Here is a 19,580-nt window from a genome sequence, read left to right as displayed (position 1 = left end):
AGCTGAGTGGGGTCACCAGGTAAATAAACTACCAGAAAACTCACTATTCAGAAAATTGTAAGAAAAAAAATTATAAAATAATATTATAAAATAAATTCCATAGAATCATGGAATTCAAAGACTAAAAAAATACACTGGAAAATGGCAGGAATAACATTTACTTCTCCAAAGCTGTTGTGTAAAACTTTTTAGGGTTGTGGAAAATCAAGTTCAAAAGCTGAGTGGGGTCACCAGGTACAAAAACTATCAGAAAACTCACTTTTCAGAAAATTGTAAGAAACTGTCACAAAACCATGGAATTCAAAGAACAAAAAAAATCCATTGGAAAACTTGGGAAGAGGGTAGGAATAACATGAGCTTCTCCAAAGCTGTTGTGTAAAACTTGTTAGGGCTGGGGGAAATTAAGTTTAAAAGCTGAGTGGGGTCATCAGGTACACAAAAATATCAAAGTATTATTTTCCTGATGTCTGGATACAGAGATTATTGGGGAAAAAACCCCTAATCCACAACTTTTCCTTTCCCATTGACCTGCAAGTGAGGCAGAGGCCCAGGGAATGGGAGCTGCAATGAGAAATACAAGGGCAGGCTGGTTTCTCTGCATGGGCTGGGGTTCATTCTGCTCAAGGAAAACACAACCAAGAAATCCTGCAGTGCATCTGAGCCTTCATGGTAGCTCAGGGTAAAACTGGAGTGTGCTCTGGCTCATTAAAGGCTTTTGTTTTGGTAATACACAAAATGTTGGGAGAAGTGGTTATTTTAATCACAGAACAGTGGAAGAAATTTAAACAAATAACTGAGTGATAATCACAAATTTGTGTGATGCAAACCCAATGCCCCCACATTTTATAAAGCTAACTTTGATCTTTTTTCCAATAACATTTAATTTAGGTTCTCTTTGTCTGAACACATTTATTTCATAGCAATTTCAATGCATTTCTTTGTGACCATTCCAGGGCAAAGCAAAAAAAAAAAAATCCAATAAACTAAGAAAATAAACAAGTAAAGTAACTAAAAGTTTGGATGTAGGTTTATGTTCTTGGGTTTTTTCCCATGTGAGAAATGTGAGGGATCCATAAAAGCTGGAGAATGTCAGTGATAGTGAACACAGAACCTTCATGGGCATAAAAATGGGTTTGGAGCTATTGATGGTCACATGAGTTAAATTTACTTGGAAAAGAATCACAAAATCATGGAATGGTTTGGGTTGGGAGGGATCTAAAGCTCATCCAGTTCCAACAACATCTCCCACCGTCCCAGGCTGCTCCAAGCCCCAGTGTCCAACCTGGCCTGGGACACTGCCAGGGATCCAGGGACAGCCACAGCTGCTCTGGGAATCCCAGCCCAGCCCAAATATACTTGGAAAATAATCATAAAATCATGGAATGGTTTGGGTTAAAGGGAACTAAAGCTCATCCAGTTCCAATCCCTGCCCAGGGACATCTCCCACTGTCCCAGGCTGCTCCAAGCCCCAGTGTCCAACCTGGCCTGGGACATTTCCAGGGATCCAGGGACAGCCACAGCTGCTCTGGGAATCCCATCCCAGCCCAAATATACTTGGAAAAGAATCACAAAATCATGGAATGGATTGGGTTGGGAGGGATCTAAAGCTCATCCAGTTCCAACCCCAGCCCAGGAACATCTCCACTGTCCCAGGCTGCTCTAAGCCCTGTCCAGCCTGGCCTGGGACGCTTCCAGGGATCCAGGGACAGCCCCTTCTCTGGGAGTCCCATCCCAGCCCCTCCCCACCCTCCCAGGCAGGAATTCCTTCCCAAAACCCCACCTACATCTCCCCTCCTTCACCTTCCCAGACCATCTTGTGCTTGAGGAACAACTCCTGGACGTTTCAGAGCAGAAGGAAGGAGCTGAGACAGAACTCCCTGCACGTCCTGGCCAACCTGCACCAAAGCCCAGCCCGGCCCCTGGGGTGGCCTTACCTGATGTAGAGAACTCCACTTTGGTCCACCCTCCGCTGCCAACCAACGGGAACTTGCACTGCTGGTGGCCCTCCATCCGTGTCCCCTCCGTCACACTCCTTCCCACCATTCATTTTCCTGTTTCTGGTTATGAGTCTTCAGAGATATCAACAGGAAGGTGATATCCTTTTACTACATGTCATCCTGGCCTCCCAAAGCAGGCCCTGCAGCACAGCTTCCCCCAAATCCTACAAAGTGCATCGGGAGGCTCCAGCTCAGTTTGAAACCAAGTCCTTAAAAGTGGCCATTTTGGTTAATGAGTCACTTTCCCATTATAATCCACATTAAATATGCAATGTTTAACTCCTTATATATTCATAAGGATGAACTATATAGATAAAAATTAGTGCTTCCAACTTGGGAAAATCATAATTCACCAATCCTTTGTTACCTGTCAGAAAGGAGAATGGGGAAAAGGAGAATTTCTAGTTCAACAGCATGATGGCTCCAAGCTTGATGACTGTCTAAGATAACTTGTGTTTTGTGAAAGCTCGTCTCATTTTTATAAATATGAGTCAGATCCAATACCTCCAGGTATTACACCCTTTATATGCCACATTCTTTTTGTTTTCTTTTTTATCTTCTGGTCATGATCCAAGTTGTCTTCTTGAGGTTCTTGGCTGACTCCTTGGCTCCAATCAAACAGCCTGAAAGACAAAGATGTGGGAGACACGTGAGCTCTCCTCTCCAGCCTTGCAGCCCAGTGCAGCAACTCAGGGAGATGTTTACAGCTGCAGCCATTTCCAGAGCTCCAAATCAAAGTTTTAAATGTCAATGGAACCATCAAAACAAGGCTCAGAGCAAACAGAATCCTGCCAGCATTTTCTATTTATACGTGGATGTAATTGAGCTACATCTTAAAAGCTACAAGAGTGCAAGTGCTGTTAAATAGTTGATGTGGAGTTTGGGTGAATTAAGGGATGCATCTTTTCACTGAATATTTTCACATATGCTTCTGTTCACAACCATCACAGATGACTAAATTAATGCCCTTTAAAAATTGTTTAGAAAACTGAATGAATTTCATATGAGGGAAGCTGCTTCCAGGCTTTGGTAATATCCATAAAAATGCAAACCTCCTGCATTTCGACTGAATTAAAATATTCATCCCACCAAAAAATTGGGTAATAAAAAGGGAAAAGCCAGCAGCAGTGACTGATCTCTGAATACCTTTGAAACAATCTGAATATCCTCAGGAATAATTCCCCTCAGAGATTTCCTCTCATGACAGAAGCTGAGTCATTCCCCCCAAAATAGTTTTTTCAAGCTGACCAGGTGAGACTTAACACTTGAGACTGGACATTTTATTAAGGTGAGACAAATGTGGAATATGGGATTTAAATAGTAAATACACCAGAAAAAGGCAACAATCCTAAATCCAAATACAGGAAAGGCAACAATCCTAAATCCAAATATAGGATGGCATGCATGACTGCTGTAGCAACCTCATTAGGAGAGTTTATTTGGAATCAGGTGTCAATCCTGCCTTATTCCCAACACTAACATTATGCCAACATGTTAAAACATAATAAATGTTATAGACCTGACTGATTTTAATAAGAAAAGGGGTTTTTTTTAAAGCCAGAAATGGAACATAAAGACATTTCTGCAATAACACCACATTACATCTATATTTAACAGTAATAACAGCTCCTTCCTTCAAGACCACTAAAGGAAGACTACAGAGGCATAAATATAGTCCTGGAAAATATTCCCTTAAGTACCCTCATGCAGAACATTCCCTTTAGAAGTGCTGCTTAGAAATGTAAAGTTCCAAATGCTCCAAAAATAAAAAAAAACCTCACCAGGGTATTTCCAAGCAGGCTGTGGATAAAAGGAGCTGGTTGGCCAGACCCCCTTCACTCAAGGGCTGGAATCTAAATTGGCCAAAGGCTGGAATCTTGGATGGTGCAGGAAGGTTGAAAAACCATAAAGAAAAACTTTATAAAATCAAACCTGCTCTGTTATATCAGGAGCTGGCCTGTCATTGCTTCCAGGGCAAGCTGGCACTCAGCAGGTTCCCAGGTGAAAGCAATCCTGGTGTGAGCAGGTCCTTAACACAACAATCTATTGCTGGGTGAAAACAACTTACACCTGTATAAAGTGGCTTTGATTATTGCTGGGTGAAAACAACTTACACCTGTATAAAGTGGCTTTGATTATTGCTGGGTGAAAACAACTTACACCTGTATAAAGTGGCTTTGATTATTGCTGGGTGAAAAACAACTTACACCTGTACATAAACTGGATTTGATTATTGCTGGGTGAAAAACAACTTACACCTGTACATAAACTGGTTTTGATTATTGCTGGGTGAAAAACAACTTACACCTGTATATAAACTGGTTTTGATTATTGCTGGGTGAAAAACAACTTACACCTGTATATAAACTGGTTTTGATTATTGCTGGGTGAAAAACAACTTACACCTGTACACAAACTGCTTTTGCCTATTCCTGGGTCATAAACAACTTACATCTTTATAAACTGTTTTTGCTTATTTTTGGGTGAAAAACAACTTACACCTGTATGAAGGGGTTTTGATTATTGCCAGGTGAAAAACAACTTACACCTGTATATAAACTGGTTTTGTTTATTCCTGGGTCAAAAACAACTTACACCTTTATATTCTGGTTTTGCTTATTCCTGATTAAAAAACAACTTACACCTGTATAAAGTGGTTTTGTTTATTGCTGGGTGAGAGTAACTTACACCTGTATATAACCTAGTGTTGCTTATTCCTAGATGAAAATCAACTTACACCAGTATATCAACTGGTTTTGATTATTGCTGGGTGAAAACCAACTTACACCTGTATATAAACTAGTTGTGCTTATTGCTGGGTTAAAATCAACTTATCCATGTGTTAACTATTTTTGCTTATTGCTGGGTTAAAATCAACTTACACCTGTAGAAACTGTTTCTGTTTATTCCTGGGTGAAAAACAACTTACACCTGTATATAAACTGTTTTTGCTTATTCCTGAGTGAAAAACAACTTACACCTTTATAAACTGGTTTTGCTTATTGCTGGGTGAGAAACAACTTACACCAGGACATCAACTAGTTTTGCCTATTGCTGGGTCAAAAACAATTTACACTTTTATAAACTGTTTTTGCTTATTCCTGATTAAAAAACAACTTACACCTGTATCAAGTGGTTTAGTTTATTGCTGGGTGAGAATAACTTACACCTGTGTATAAACTAGTTTTGCTTATTCCTAGATGAAAATCAACTTACACCTGTATATCAACTATCTTTGGTTATTGCTGGGTGAAAACCAACTTACACCTGTATATAAACTAGTTGTGCTTACTGCTGGGTTAAAATCAACTTATCCCTGTGTTAACTGTTTTTGCTTATTGCTGGGTTAAAATCAACTTACACCTGTAGAAACTGTTTCTGTTTATTCCTGAGTGTAAAACAACTTACACCTGTATATAAACTGTTTTTGCTTATTCCAGAGTGAAAAACAACTTACACCTGTATATAAACTGGTTTTGCTTATTCCTGAGTGAAAAACAACTTACACCTTTATAAACTGTTTTTGCTTATTCCTGGGTTAAAATCAACTTACACCTTTATAAACTGGTTTTGCTTATTGCTGGATGAGAAACAACTTACACCAGGATATCAACTAGTTTTGCCTATTGCTGGGTCAAAAACAATTTACACCTTTATAAACTGTTTTTGCTTATTCCTGATTAAAAAACAACTTACACCTGTGTAAAGTGGTTTTGTTTATTGCTGGGTGAGAATAACTTACACCTGTGTATAAACCAGTTTTGCTTATTCCTACATGAAAATCAACTTACACCTGTATATCAACTATCTTTGGTTATTGCTGGGTGAAAACCAACTTACACCTGTATATAAACTAGTTGTGCTTATTGCTGGGTTAAAATCAACTTATCCATGTGTTAACTATTTTTGCTTATTGCTGGGTTAAAATCAACTTACACCTTAATAAACTGGTTTTGCTTATTCCTAGATGAAAATCAACTTACACCTGTATATCAACTATCTTTGGTTATTGCTGGGTGAAAAACAACTTACACCTGTGTATAAACTGGTTTTACAGATTGCTGGGTGAAAATCAGCTTACACCTGTATATAAACTGGTTTTGCTTACTCCTGGGTTAAAATCAACTTGCACCTGTATAAGCTGCCTACACACCTTAGATAGAAAAATGAAAACTATCTCTCACCAACAACTTCTCCTGCATCAGGAGTTTGAGTGACCAATCAGCACAGAATAATAACTTGTAAATTACCAATAAAGTAATTGGCAATGAGGCTCCTGACCAATTGGAGCCACACACGAGGTCAGCAGAACTGTATGAAAAGCAGCTGTGTGAATCAAGAATAAAGGGCTTTTCCACCATGCAGAAAATGGGGTCTGTGAATGGGGTCTGTGTGATTCATTCCCATCCGTGGAGGCTTTTCCCAACCTCAATGAGTGTGATTTCAGCTTTCCTGCAGGCTGGAGGCTGCTGGAGTGGGCTGGCCCTGCTCTGCAGGCTCTGATCCACGTTCCCGAGCATCCCAAGGGCTGCAATCCCCGGCCAGCCCAGGGTGGGGAAGGGACAGGGGCTGCTGAGCTCCTGCGCCACCAAGGTCACCCAGGATGTCCCATGGACACCTTGTCATGCCACAATCCACCCTGTAATCCCTCAGGCTGCCACACAGCAATAGGATTTGGAGAGCTCTTGGCAACAGTTCAGGGCTCACTCAGGTTTTCAGTTCAGAAATTTGGGGGTTTGAGAGGTTTTATCCTGATTAAGGAGGGAGCAGATGAGGCTTCATCAAAAGCAGGCCAGAATTTCCATGCTGAAATTCCATCATAAGCCACACATGGGAAGTCCCTGGGTGTTATTTAATTAATTTAATAACACCACACAACTCCAAGCTCTACTGGAGCAGAGATTTACAACAACAGGAGCAGAGGGAACGGCCTCAGGCTGGCCCAGGGCAGCTCAGGGGGGGTACAGCAGGAATTTCCCCATGGAAAGGGGGCTCAGGGATTGGAGCTGCCCAGGGAGGTTTGCAGTGCCCATCCCTGGGGGTGTCCCAGCAATTCTGGAGGTGGCACTCAGGACAAGGTGGGGATGGGCACAGCTGGGATTTTGGGACCTTGGAGCTCTTTTCCAGCCTCATTTCTGGGATCATGACCACCAGAATCCCCAAGGCTTTTCCCAGAAGGGAATATCCATCAATCCAACCCCAGCAGCAGAGGTGTCCCTGCCCCAGCCCCTTCTGGCAGGGAATATTTTGTGTTCCCCCACAGCTCCAAACCCCTCACATTAACAACAGAAAAGGAGCCCTGAAAGGAGCCCTACTTTTGCATTTTGGGGGGGAAATTCTTCCTGGCAAGGGTGCCCAGGGATGTTTGCAGTGCCCATCCCTGGAGGTGTCCCAGGAATTCTGGAGGTGGCACTGAGTGCTCTGGGCTGGGGACAAGGTTGGGATGGGCACAGCTGTGTTTCCATGGTCCTGGAGGGTTTTTCCAGCCCCAGGGATCTGGGATTCTGTGAGTGCAGAGCCCCCTCACCCCCTGATGGACCACTTGCCCCGTTCCCATCCCAGCACTCTCTGAAGTATTTTGGACTGGGATGCAAAGGAGTTGGGTTTTGGACCAAGCCCAAAGGACCCTGGACACTGGAAGGAATCCAAAGGGCTGATTTCCATCAGCCATGGAATAAATCCCTCTCCTCAGTGATCTCCTGGCAGCTCCAGACAAGCCCTGTTATCTCACCACAGCTTCCCACATCCGAGGCAGTGACTGCTTTCTGCCCCGTGCCAGCACATCATGTTTAGATTTGTTTTGCAGTCCAGTTCCATTAGGATATCCTTCAAAAGATTTCACTGCACAACTATGCAAAACTGCACAGAATTCCTTCCCCCTTTAGACCCCTCATCCCCTTCCCCACAAGGAAAACTTCTCCTTCATTTTCATCTGCTGCAAGTGTGGTTTCAATTTTTAATGGGACTCTCTCCCTTTTTCTGAAATGTTGGATTTCAGGCAGCCTCTTTGCACACTCAGCTGCTAATATTTACTTTAACAATTTCTGAGTCAAGTGGGAAAAACAGAAAAACTCAATAGGATGTAAGAAGAAATTTAAATTAGATATTAATTGTCTGCATTCCAACTTATGATATCAATAATATTTATTTTATTAGTAAGTGGATGTTGAGCCAATTAAGACAAATTTTGACAGGTTGATATTGCAAATCATGGAATGGTTTGGGTTAGAAAGACCTTAAAGCCCATTTTGTGCCATCTCCAGGGACACCTTCAGCTATCCCAAGTTGCCCTCTGAGAAACAAATTTTTTCCTATTCAAATATAATCTAAATCTCTCCCTTGTCCTCCAAATACTTTTGGTGCTCCAATCCTTTTTTCTGACATGAATTTGAAGTGCCCAACAACTCCATGGATCACAGAGGGGCTCCACAATCCCAGCCTGGCTCTCTGAGGCACAAATCCCAGTCCCCACCTATGGAATGGCCACATTTTGGATATAAATCTTTGCAGACATTTAGAAAAAACACCAAACACTGCTCAGACACACAAATTACAATCTCATTTTTGAGATTTTCTTTTCTAGCACTGAAAAACCTCCAAAATGAGAAATGCTCTCAAATCACAGTCCTGGGGTTTCAGAACTAATAAGGAATTTTAGCTTCTTAAAAAGCATCACTTTCAAAGCACTCAGTGAAAAAAAGAAGTTTTTATTTAGTTACCACTTGCACGTTATTAATCTGTTTAAGTCTATCAAAGCAATTAGCCAGGATTTTCCTGTATCATCTAATTAGATACAAATGTTGCATCATTTTTGGGAATGCTTTCCCAGTTTGAAAAGCAGCATTCTCCTGACTAATTAGATCAGTGGTGAATACTTTATGAGGGCCTATTTTTAGGCCAGTGAGTCAACAAACAAAAGTGCCTGAAGTAGGAAGGAAACCTTGAATCCTTCAGGATTCTTCTCCTTGGGGTGGTGTCCAGGGCCATGGCACAGCTCTACACAGGATTTACTCATGGTTTACTCATGATAAACATGATATAGTTGTGATATATCTTGAAAACGCATCTCACTTGTAAATACAGAGTATTAAAAATGCTTCACCACAACAAGAAAATTGCTCTGCACTGAATGACTTCACTAAAATGAGCATTTTAAATTGCCCCTGTGCCAGCTCACTTCACAGTCCAACCAGCTCTGATGCTATTTCTAACTTTTAAAGCAGGTTTTTATCTATAACAAGGTTTAAATTCTCTTATTTTATACCCGTCTTGATGCTGTGGAGTTTTTTAGGATGGGAATTTAACCCCTCCATAAAACAATTCCCTGGAGGAGCCCAAGGATCAGCTGGAGGTGGCACTGAGTGCTCTGGGCTGGTGACAAGGTGGGGACTGGGCTCAGGCTGGACTCAGCTTTGGAGCCTTTTCCAACCTGATGATTCCCTGGGTGAATTCATAAACAACAAACTCCATAAACAGCCATAAAGAACAAAAAATCCACGAGGATTCCAGGCCTTTGCAATTGCTGGCCCTGTTCTCCAGAGCCAGGAGCCCCCTGCGTGTTCCCCAGGGATGGGAAATTCATTTTTCCAGGCCTACAAAGGAGTCACTTCACTATAAACACTATATTACACAATAAAACAAGAAGAAAATTATTTCCATGGAGAAAATCTGATTTATCTGCATGGAATCCAGCTGATCTTTAGGAGCATGTCACACAAATCCCTTTCCTTGGAGCATTTTGGATCAGGGTGCTGTTAAGTGATCAGATAGAAATCTGGTATCAGTGATCAGAAATTTGATATCAGTGATCAGATATAAATCTGATATCAGTGATCAGATATAAATCTGATATCAGTAATCAAATATTAATATGATATCAATAATCAGATAAAAATCTGACACCTTCCCACCAGGGAAGAATCAGAGTATCCTGAATTTTGGGGATTTAATTGTGCCAGTAAAGTCATCCAAGGCAACGGACAATGGGTGAGCTGGGGAGGAGCAGGATTCCTTCATGGACAGCACCAATCCCTAAAATCTTCTCCCTAAAATCTTCTTTTAACCCATTTTTCTGTGCAATTCCCAAAGCTGGGAGCAACTGAGGCTGTCACCTCCAATGAAAGAATGGATAAAGATACAGAGACCCCTGAAAGGCTTTGCACAAAAAAAAGCCAAAAAAAAGAGAACAAAATAAAAGGATTTCGTTTTTAACACTCATCTCTGGCTGTTCACTATGGATTTATTAATATTTATTTATAATTTAATAACATATTTATTAGGTTCACCCCATGGAAGGTCTTCCAGGCTTTTCACCACATGGAATTTTTTCTTTCCAAGGGGAATAGATCAGAACTGTGCATGTGACCCAGACCTATTTTGTGTCAGCACGATGGCAGCACTCAGATTTTGTCAAAATTAGGGTTAATATTTGGTGTACATCAAAAATCAGCTAAGAATGATGTCACTGTTATCCCAAGCTTTCCTAGGGAATATCATTAAATGGAATATTATCAGGAATATGTTAATGAGAATGGAGAAACTTCACATCCACTTTATTTTAGGGGAATTTGGATAAAGAAATGAGGGATTTTCTTTCAATTCTCAAGTTTCAGCCTTGCAAAAAACTGATATTATTCAGCACAGTTCTGCAATGCTTTTATAATGAAGATTATATGAATTTCAGGAATCTTTGATAGAGAATGTTCAGAAAATATCAAATAAACTGATGCCGAAATTGAGGAGGAAATAACTATTTGTAAGTGTTCAGCTCTGCCGTACATTGTTGACTCAAGGGGTTACCAGGAAAATGGAAATTTGGGAAAATAAAGATTGAATTTAAAAGGAAAAAAATATATTTGAACAGAACTCTTAAAAAAATTACCATGGAAATTCAATTAGATTAAAAAACAGGAAAAAAAAATTCAAGATTTTTGGAAATCTGGGAAAAGGCTCTGAGCGCTCGAATAACAATTTTTGAATAGCCCCAAATCTCCATTAATTCTGAGACCAAAAATGAAGCAATAAATGGCAAAAATGAAACCCATCCTCCCATATTTTCAATGCAGAGGTCTCAATAAAAAACATCAACCTCCTTTGTGCCAGACACCTGAAGCTGAGGATGGAGCAATATTTCAATAATTTGAATTATTCAGCCTGCGTTCCTGTGCAGGAGAATGTCAGAATTGTAGCAAGATTGCAAATTAAACCCATAAATTATGCTTTTGTGCCAAAGTAGTAATCATGTGACTGTACTATTTTTAGACCCTTGGAATTTTTTCTCCAAGTGCCCCTTTTTCAACTGTTTATTGAATTACGTAGCTCTGCTCAGCAAATTCCCTGATGAAAACACACTTAAGGTATTAAAAAATATATGGGAACAATAAAAATCAGCTCTTCAGACCCCTCAGTGCAAACCCTCCTGCCTTATTTGGCATAAATGGAATAATATTGGAGGTCCAGTCTGCCTCTGGACCCTGAAAATCTGATTAATCTCTCCATTAGCAGATAATTACTGACTAATTGAATGTAGAAGTATTTGGAGAATTTGGCCTCACTATTTTATATGAGAGAGTTTTCTCTGTTTTCTAAGAAAAAAATAAAAAAGGATGCAAAAGTTCAAGGATTTTTTTTTTTAGAAAAAGTGACTTTGATTCTTTTAAATGCCAAATGTTTTCTTCTTGCTGTAGCAGAGATTTATTAGTTATGAGTTTAATCACTTTTAAATCAATCTTGATGAAGATTTGTATACATGACCTTTCCTTCCCCAGCCCCTTTTTCTACTCACACTGCTCTGAGTCAGCTCTTTCCTGAATTTCCCATTTGATTTAAAAACATTCTTGCTCACCCTGCCATCCAAACATCACCTTTGTTTTGCTATTTAAAACCTTTGAAACCACTAAGGGCCATAGAAAATAATGTTTAATGTATTAATGAAGAGCAGCACAGGGGATTGAGATGAAAATAAAAAATCCTGACCTTTTTCCTCATTAAGGATTAGATTGAAGGTGGCTCTGTTCATCTTGTTCACTCCAAGCTGGAAAAGAATCAGTTAAAACACAAAATAAGAATAGTGAGCAACACACCCCACTAAGGACATTAAGATTCCAATATTAAATGACTCTTAATTATTTCTTCATATTTATAAACACTTAGAAAAGGTTTCTTAGGATAAATGATGGAGTAACTATTTCCACTTCTTGTTTTGTACACATTTCATTTCTATCAAACATCACAGCATGGAAAATAGAACCTAATATTTAATAAACTGCCAGTGGATGATTTCTTTTTACAAAATCAGCCTTACTCTATTTAATCTGAATTTTGGCAACACAAATGATCAACATTGTTGCCTATTTTAAATAAAATTTTGTGCTTCAGGAGTGTCTGGCTGCCCCAAGCCCTTCACTCAGATTTACTTTTCAGCAAGCCAAGGTATTTTTAGCCCACTAAAAGGAGCAAAGTGCCTCAAAGTTGGTGCCTGTGTATTTTGGGGATGAATTCTTACATAACAATGATCAGATGTGTTCACACCATCACCTTAATAAGGAGAAATTCCCTTGGCCAATGAAGTGAGGAGTGGATTCCCTGCTTCAGAGCAGGGCTGGTGAAACATTCCTTGGAAGGGATTTGCCAAACATGATACATTTATTTTATATATATATACACACATACATATTTTATATATATCCAAAAATGATACATTTATTTTATATATAAATACACACATATATATTTTATATATATCCAAATATGATACATTTATTTTATACATATACATATATATACACATATATATGTTATATATCCAAACATGATATATTTATTTTATACATACATATATTTATGTGTATATATTTGTGTTATTTATCCAAATACGACACATTTATTCTATATATACATATATTTATATGTATATTTATTGATGTTATTTATCCAAACATCATACATTCATTCTATATATTTATATATTTATATGTATATTTATTGATGTTATTTATCCAAACATCATACATTTATTTTATATATACATATATTTAATATATACATATATTTGATATATACATATATTTCATATATATCCAAAGATGATATATTTATTTTATATATACATCTATTTATATGTATATTTATTTATTTATCCAAACATGATACATTTATTATATATATTTATATGTTTATATGTATATTTATTGATGTTATTTATCCAAACATGACACATTTACTCTATATATACATATATTTATATGTATATTTATTGATGTTATTTATCCAAACATCATACATTCATTCTATATATTTATATATTTATATGTATATTTATTGATGTTATTTATCCAAACATCATACATTTATTTTATATATACATATATTTAATATATACATATATTTGATATATACATATATTTCATATATATCCAAACATGATATATTTATTTTATATATACATCTATTTATATGTATATTTATTTATTTATCCAAACATGATACATTTATTATATATATTTATATGTTTATATGTATATTTATTGATGTTATTTATCCAAACATGACACATTTACTCTATATATACATATATTTATATGTATATTTATTGATGTTATTTATCCAAACATCATACATTTATTCTATATATTTATATGTATATTTATTGATTTTATTTATCCAAACATCATACATTTATTTTATATATACATATATTTAATATATACATATATTTGATATATACATATATTTCATATATATCCAAACATGATATATTTATTTTATATATATATACATCTATTTATATATGTATTTATTGATGTTATTTATCCAAACATGACACATTTATTTTATATATACATATATCTACATGTATATTTATTGATGTTATTTATCCAAACATGATACTTTTATTTTATATATATTTATATATTTATATGCATATTTATTTGTGTTAGTTATCCAAACATGATACATTTATTTTTCATGCTCAGCAAGGTGGTACCTGCTGGTGGTGCTCAGCTCTGCCCTGCCAGGAATCCCTGGCTTTGCTCTGAAAAATCTGATTTTCCTGCATGAGCAATACCCCCAAAGCAGACAGAAAATGTCTGAAGGAGCTGAACAAAAGGGTGAATCACAGTCAAGAGTAAGAGAATTCCACCAGCTCATCAAAGCAGGGGAAAGAAAAATGAGAGTAAGGCACCCAGAAATTAAAACCATGTGGCCTGTAAGGATGCAGCACATCCAAGAGTGGAGAACAAAGCTCCAACAAAAGATAAGAGCCTGGCAAAGGCACTGCTTCATCCCAGCTAAGGACAATCTATATCCCAGCTCACAACTCAAACAGTTCTTCATTCTCTGACAGGGCCCCAAAACCAGCTCTGGAATTGCCTCACGCACATATTGAGGATGTTCTGCTCCAAAAAGTGAATTATCGGGGAAATGTGGGCAAAGAAGCACTCGGGCAGCTCTGCATCACAACATATTTAACTTTGCTGCTGCAGGTATTTATTCCTCATGTTCATCTGCAGCAGCTTCTGGACTCCAACTTCCAAAGGCTGCTGAACCCAAATTTCCCTCTGTTTGAAAGAAAAGCTTTTCAAAGCATTTTATTTAAGAAAACAAAGGTGCTTTGGTTCATTTTTACTGCACACCTGCAACTGAAAGGAAAAGGTGGATGGGAAAGGTTTGCAGGGAAATGAGACAACTGAATCCCAAAATTAAGGTGAAAATTAAACTGAGGATGTGAATGAAGAGGGATCCCAGGAGAGCAAAACGCTCAGCCTATGGCCAGTGGGGGAGGTCAAAATTCCTGACATTTTCTCAGGGAGCTCCTTCTTTCTGTGTTTTTTGAAGTTTCCTGACACTGATAGGTAAAATATCCCAATTTTCCATCCACATTTGCAGTCAGATATGAGGTAAAACAAAAAACCCTTGGCCTGTTTTCTCTTTCTGTCTCTCCCAAATTACACTTGGTGCAACCTGAACTTGCTTTTTAGATTTTGGTTTTTTTTTTAATCTACAGAAAAACCCCCACCAGTGCTTTGATAAAACCCTCTTATCTCTTTTTTCTGCCCATCCTACAGTGTTCCTTTTTTTCCTACAATAAACAAACCCAACCCTTTCAGCTGTTCTTTAAGAGCCCTGATTTCTAAATCTGGCACGGGCTGCTTCCTCTGCTTTGCATTCCTCTGGCTAATACCAATGTAAACGACATTTATTTCTTAAGATTTAATAAATAAGCATCAAAATTTATTTTTAAATAAATAAATAATTAAATAAATAATATTTAAATATTTTTAATATTATTTTATAGTTTTGGGGGTTTTTTTAATTATAGGGGTAGGTTCAGTATTGCAAAACTCCTCCTGCCTTTGATCTCACCAAAAGCAAAGACATACCAAGAAAATCTGGGATATTTTTAAGGAATGAAGAGATTTCAATGGAAGGAGAATCCCAGAATGGTTGGAAGGACCTTAAAGCTCATCCAGGTGTCCCATGGGCACCTTCCAGTACCTGGCCTTGGACACTTCCAGGGATGAGGAATCCACAACTTCTTTAGGAATTCTGTGCCAGGGCCTCGCCACCCTCACAGGGAAGAAGAGATTGACATAAATTTCCACCAAGGAATTTTAGGAGCTCTTGTGTCAGCTCTCCCTAATCAGGGACAGCTCTCAAAAAAGGGATTCTAAATGAGTTGTGACCATCGGTGATCCTGTGGGAATGCTGCATGCATCAGTTCAGATGGAATCAGACAGAATTCCACATTTCCTCTGAAGAAAAAAGTCCTGGTAAGAATGAAAATGTGTCTAAAATCCTTATTTTGATCCAACAAATATTGCATAGTGACTCACTAAGATGCCCAACACTGTTGTAGATGTAACTTCATTTAAAAATAAAGCCACACACATTCCTTCAACTGGGCCACTTCAGATTAGGGATCTCTTCAGCCTTTTCTGGAGGGATTTAAAAAAGCTTTGGAGAAATCTTAAAGCTATGGAATTAGCCTGGTATTTATAGCTCCGTTTCCAAGCATGTTCTCTGAGCTTCCTAGGACGTTCTTTTTCCCATCTGCTGGTTGTTGACATGGTGTAACCTTGTGTTTTGATCAGGAAAATCCAGAAGAATGAGAGCATTTGATTTGATGTTGTGCTGGAGAGGTCTGGCTCCACCTCAGGCAGCTCCACTTTGCTCCTCCACCAGCACCCAGGGCAGGAATGGTGCTGCAGATTTTCCAGCAGGGAACTGGAGTTCTATTGTTTGAGTATGTCAAAATACCTTACTCCCAATTATGACTAATGCTCCATCTGAATCACAGCAGCACAAAATGGTGGTTTATCCCCATTAAAATGCTGTGCCTCACATGCTGGCTGGATACAACCTCTTAAATTGAGGTCAGAAAAGGTTTTTTTTTTTGTTCTCTTATCTAAAAGTCCATGTTTGGGTGCACTGTCTACCTTCCACCAAGGCATGAACTGCTGAGCTGTTTACTTTTCTACTTCAGCACCATAAAATGTTGAAGATGGCTGATCTTCTGTTTGTTTTTTTTTTTAATGCTGCCTCAAATATTTTGTCTTGGAATTTCGCTGCCACAGTGCAGAGCTACCAAAAAACCAAAAATTCCAAAGCTTCCTTAGAATACTCACTTACATTGCTTCTCATGGCCTTGCTTCAAGTTATCTTGGAGATCTTTTAGGCGTTTTAGAATTGCTGCTGCACTTTGAGCTCTGCCCTAGACACTCTCCCGTGGTGCTCTCGATGATGGGCTGTGTCCATTGGGGCCAGCTCCTTGCCTCCCTCCACCCCTCATGTGAGGAGCTCCTGCACCCCACTTACATCTGCTGAGATAATCACAGGGCTCCAATTAAAACAATGAGCCAGAGGTTCTAATTCCACTTGTCCTGATTGCTTTGTAAGCCCCTACACAATTGCTTTGTAGCATAAACAAAGCAAGGTTTGTTTCTAAGGAATGGCTTTGACTGGAACTGAAGATGCCTTTTGAGTTGAACTGATCCACACAAAAACCTCCAGCTAGAGACAGAAAGCTGAGTTTTGGAGCTGTGATGCTGCAAAAGGCCTCGGTGAGGTAGAAGCTTGTCTTAGGCTGGGGATGTGTATTCTATTTTTGTTAGAGGTGGGGCAATTCTCTTCTGTTCATGGGGCAGTTTTTCTTTATCTCTTCCACAGCCAATCCTCCCTCCAGGAGATCTCTGCTGTTCACGGGCCATTAATTATTAATTATCTTCTGTCCATGATCCATTAATTATTAATTATCTTCTGTCCATGGCCAGTGAGTGTCCCTGCATGGCTGATCCAATTCCATCATCCCATTGGGAGATGCTGTGCCCAGGGGAGGAGCCAAGCATTCCTACCTGGATCCAATCCGAGCTTTGGGACACCACAAAAGTCACAAAGTGCACTGGCTATTAAATTAAATATAGCATTTCCCATGATTATTTAAATATCTTAATGAAGTTGAGAAGAAAAACCTGCCGTTTGGCTTCACTGATTTCACCAGTATCCCCAGTTTAACTGAGTTTTCAATTGAAAACCAAAAATTGAACAAAACAAAAATTGGAAAGTGAAACAATTGATCTTCCCAATTTCAGTGCAAATTAGGGCCCAGCATTTTGTAAAAATGGGCATTAAAGATTCTTGGTTGTCTCAAACTGCATTTGCCAACCTGGCAGAGCCTTTCAGGAATGGGTTTTTTCCACATGCAAACTACTTGAAATAAAAATGATTAACTCTGTAAAGCCCTTCCCAACCAATATGACTTCATAAATGACACCCTATAAATTATGAAGATATGTTTAGATTTTCTTAAGCATTGGGGCACTAGAAAACATCAATGTTTAGGCTCTGTAGAGGGCTTACCTGTTTTTAATACCCTGTATTAACAAGGAACATTCAGTCCACAGATATTATTGAATACAGAGATATTACTGAATGGAAGTATTTCAAAACACAACCATTTTATGCAGGTTATTCATATAATTATAATTTATCTTCACAGTAACAAAAACAGATAGAAAGATGGTATAACCTACCATTAAAGAATTTGCATAAAAATGTATTTTAGATCATAATTCCACTATGGATGTAACATTCTTCATATAAAATTATACATTAATGTTTAAACACATTGAAAGGTATTGATCAGAGACATTTTTATGAAGAATTCCCCATGAGCACAGAATGCTAATCACAGCAAGCACTGTAAAACTCTAATTTACTGGAAACAATTCCAAGAGATGGATGAAAGAGCCCAAGAATAAAACCTAAAGTCATAGCAGGGCTTAAAAAATCTGGGTCACATGGCCATGCTAAGGGCTGGAGGAGCAGCAGGGAAAGGAGCTCGAGAAATCCACAGCAAGGCATCATGAGAATTCATTGACATGAATAATCTGATTTTGAACTTATCAAAATTAAATAGCAACAATAAATTAATGATAAAATGATCTGTACTGAGGGTATGGAAATGGACTTACACAGTGACTACAGAATTTGGGGTTTTTTTGATTCCATGCACATCACTAACAATAAACTTCCCAAAAAGTTGCAGGAATCCAGTGGTGGCTTTATTTCTGGGGAGACACATCTGTTTTTTCAGAGCCTTTTGCTGTCTCCTTCCTTTGTGAGCTTCCTATTTACATAACAAATCTGTGCTACCAGATTAAAAAAATCCTGCCCCCATCTAATCTCTCCAGATACAAACAATATTCTTACAACTACAGTATTTGGAGGATCTAAAATTAAAGATACTTTTTATGAGTAAACATAAAAAATACCAAAATCTGTTATTGTTGTAAGAGCAACAAACTGAACTTTTTAATTGTGTGCTGTCACAAATGAGTAAAAAAGAGGGTGGCAGTCAGCCAGTTCTCTTTTTACTTTAGCTGGGTTTTAAATGCATTTCTTCTAAATCAAACAACTTGATTATTGGCTGTTTCTTGTGTTATTTTCCTCATTTACTCTGTGGCATAACTGAAAACCTCTCCTCCCAACCAGTTAATTCCAAATTAGAGCCACGAGCTCCATGCTGGAAAATAACAGCAGCAGCTTTTGTTTGGGAGCATCCAGTTCTGCCTGATTTTCTTTACAGTGTTTGTTATTTTTTTGTTAAGGGAAAAAGTCACACAAAATTATATTTATTAATTGCATTGTCTTTCATTTCAGAGAAATCAGAGAACCCCAGACTGGTTTGGGTGGGAATGTGTGGGCATCAGAAAAACAGAAACTTCCAGAGACACTAAAGAGTTTGATCTACAACCTTAGATTGATGTTAAAATACAATACACAGACATTAAGCAGAAAAATAATAAACTTCTATTTCTATAGTTGTAAGAAAAAAAATATACCTGAAGTGAGAAGCTATTGATAAGATGGTGAAGGGTTTGTAATGTAGGGGTGTGGCTGTATAGACAATTATAGCAATTGTAATTGCAATTAAGTAAGCTAAGAGTTTAGGAGTTGTAAGAGAAGTATAGATATGTGTGTATATATATATATTTATATATATCTATATTTATATTTATTTTTATATATAATATATAATATATAATATATAATATATAATATATAATATATAATATATAATAT

At 38.0% G+C, this 19,580-nt stretch overlaps 1 protein-coding gene across 1 annotated transcript in view; it reads right to left on the bottom strand.

Annotated features, from left to right (window-relative positions):
- The window catches only part of MBD5 (methyl-CpG binding domain protein 5), a 128,423-nt gene that overhangs the window by 36,358 nt on the left and 72,485 nt on the right, over positions 1–19,580 (bottom strand). Inside the window, exons 4-5 of the mRNA XM_058027718.1 lie at positions 11,973–12,030; positions 1,935–2,620 (exon numbers count right to left, since the gene is read on the bottom strand). Coding sequence (XP_057883701.1) covers positions 1,935–2,047 — 113 coding nt within the window. The 5' untranslated portion in view covers positions 2,048–2,620; positions 11,973–12,030. The remainder of the gene's footprint in view (positions 1–1,934; positions 2,621–11,972; positions 12,031–19,580) is intronic.

Source organism: Melospiza georgiana, chromosome 7 (assembly GCF_028018845.1).
Source record: "Melospiza georgiana isolate bMelGeo1 chromosome 7, bMelGeo1.pri, whole genome shotgun sequence".
Classification (NCBI taxonomy): domain Eukaryota; kingdom Metazoa; phylum Chordata; class Aves; order Passeriformes; family Passerellidae; genus Melospiza; species Melospiza georgiana.
This window is presented reverse-complemented; position numbering and strand designations above follow the sequence as displayed.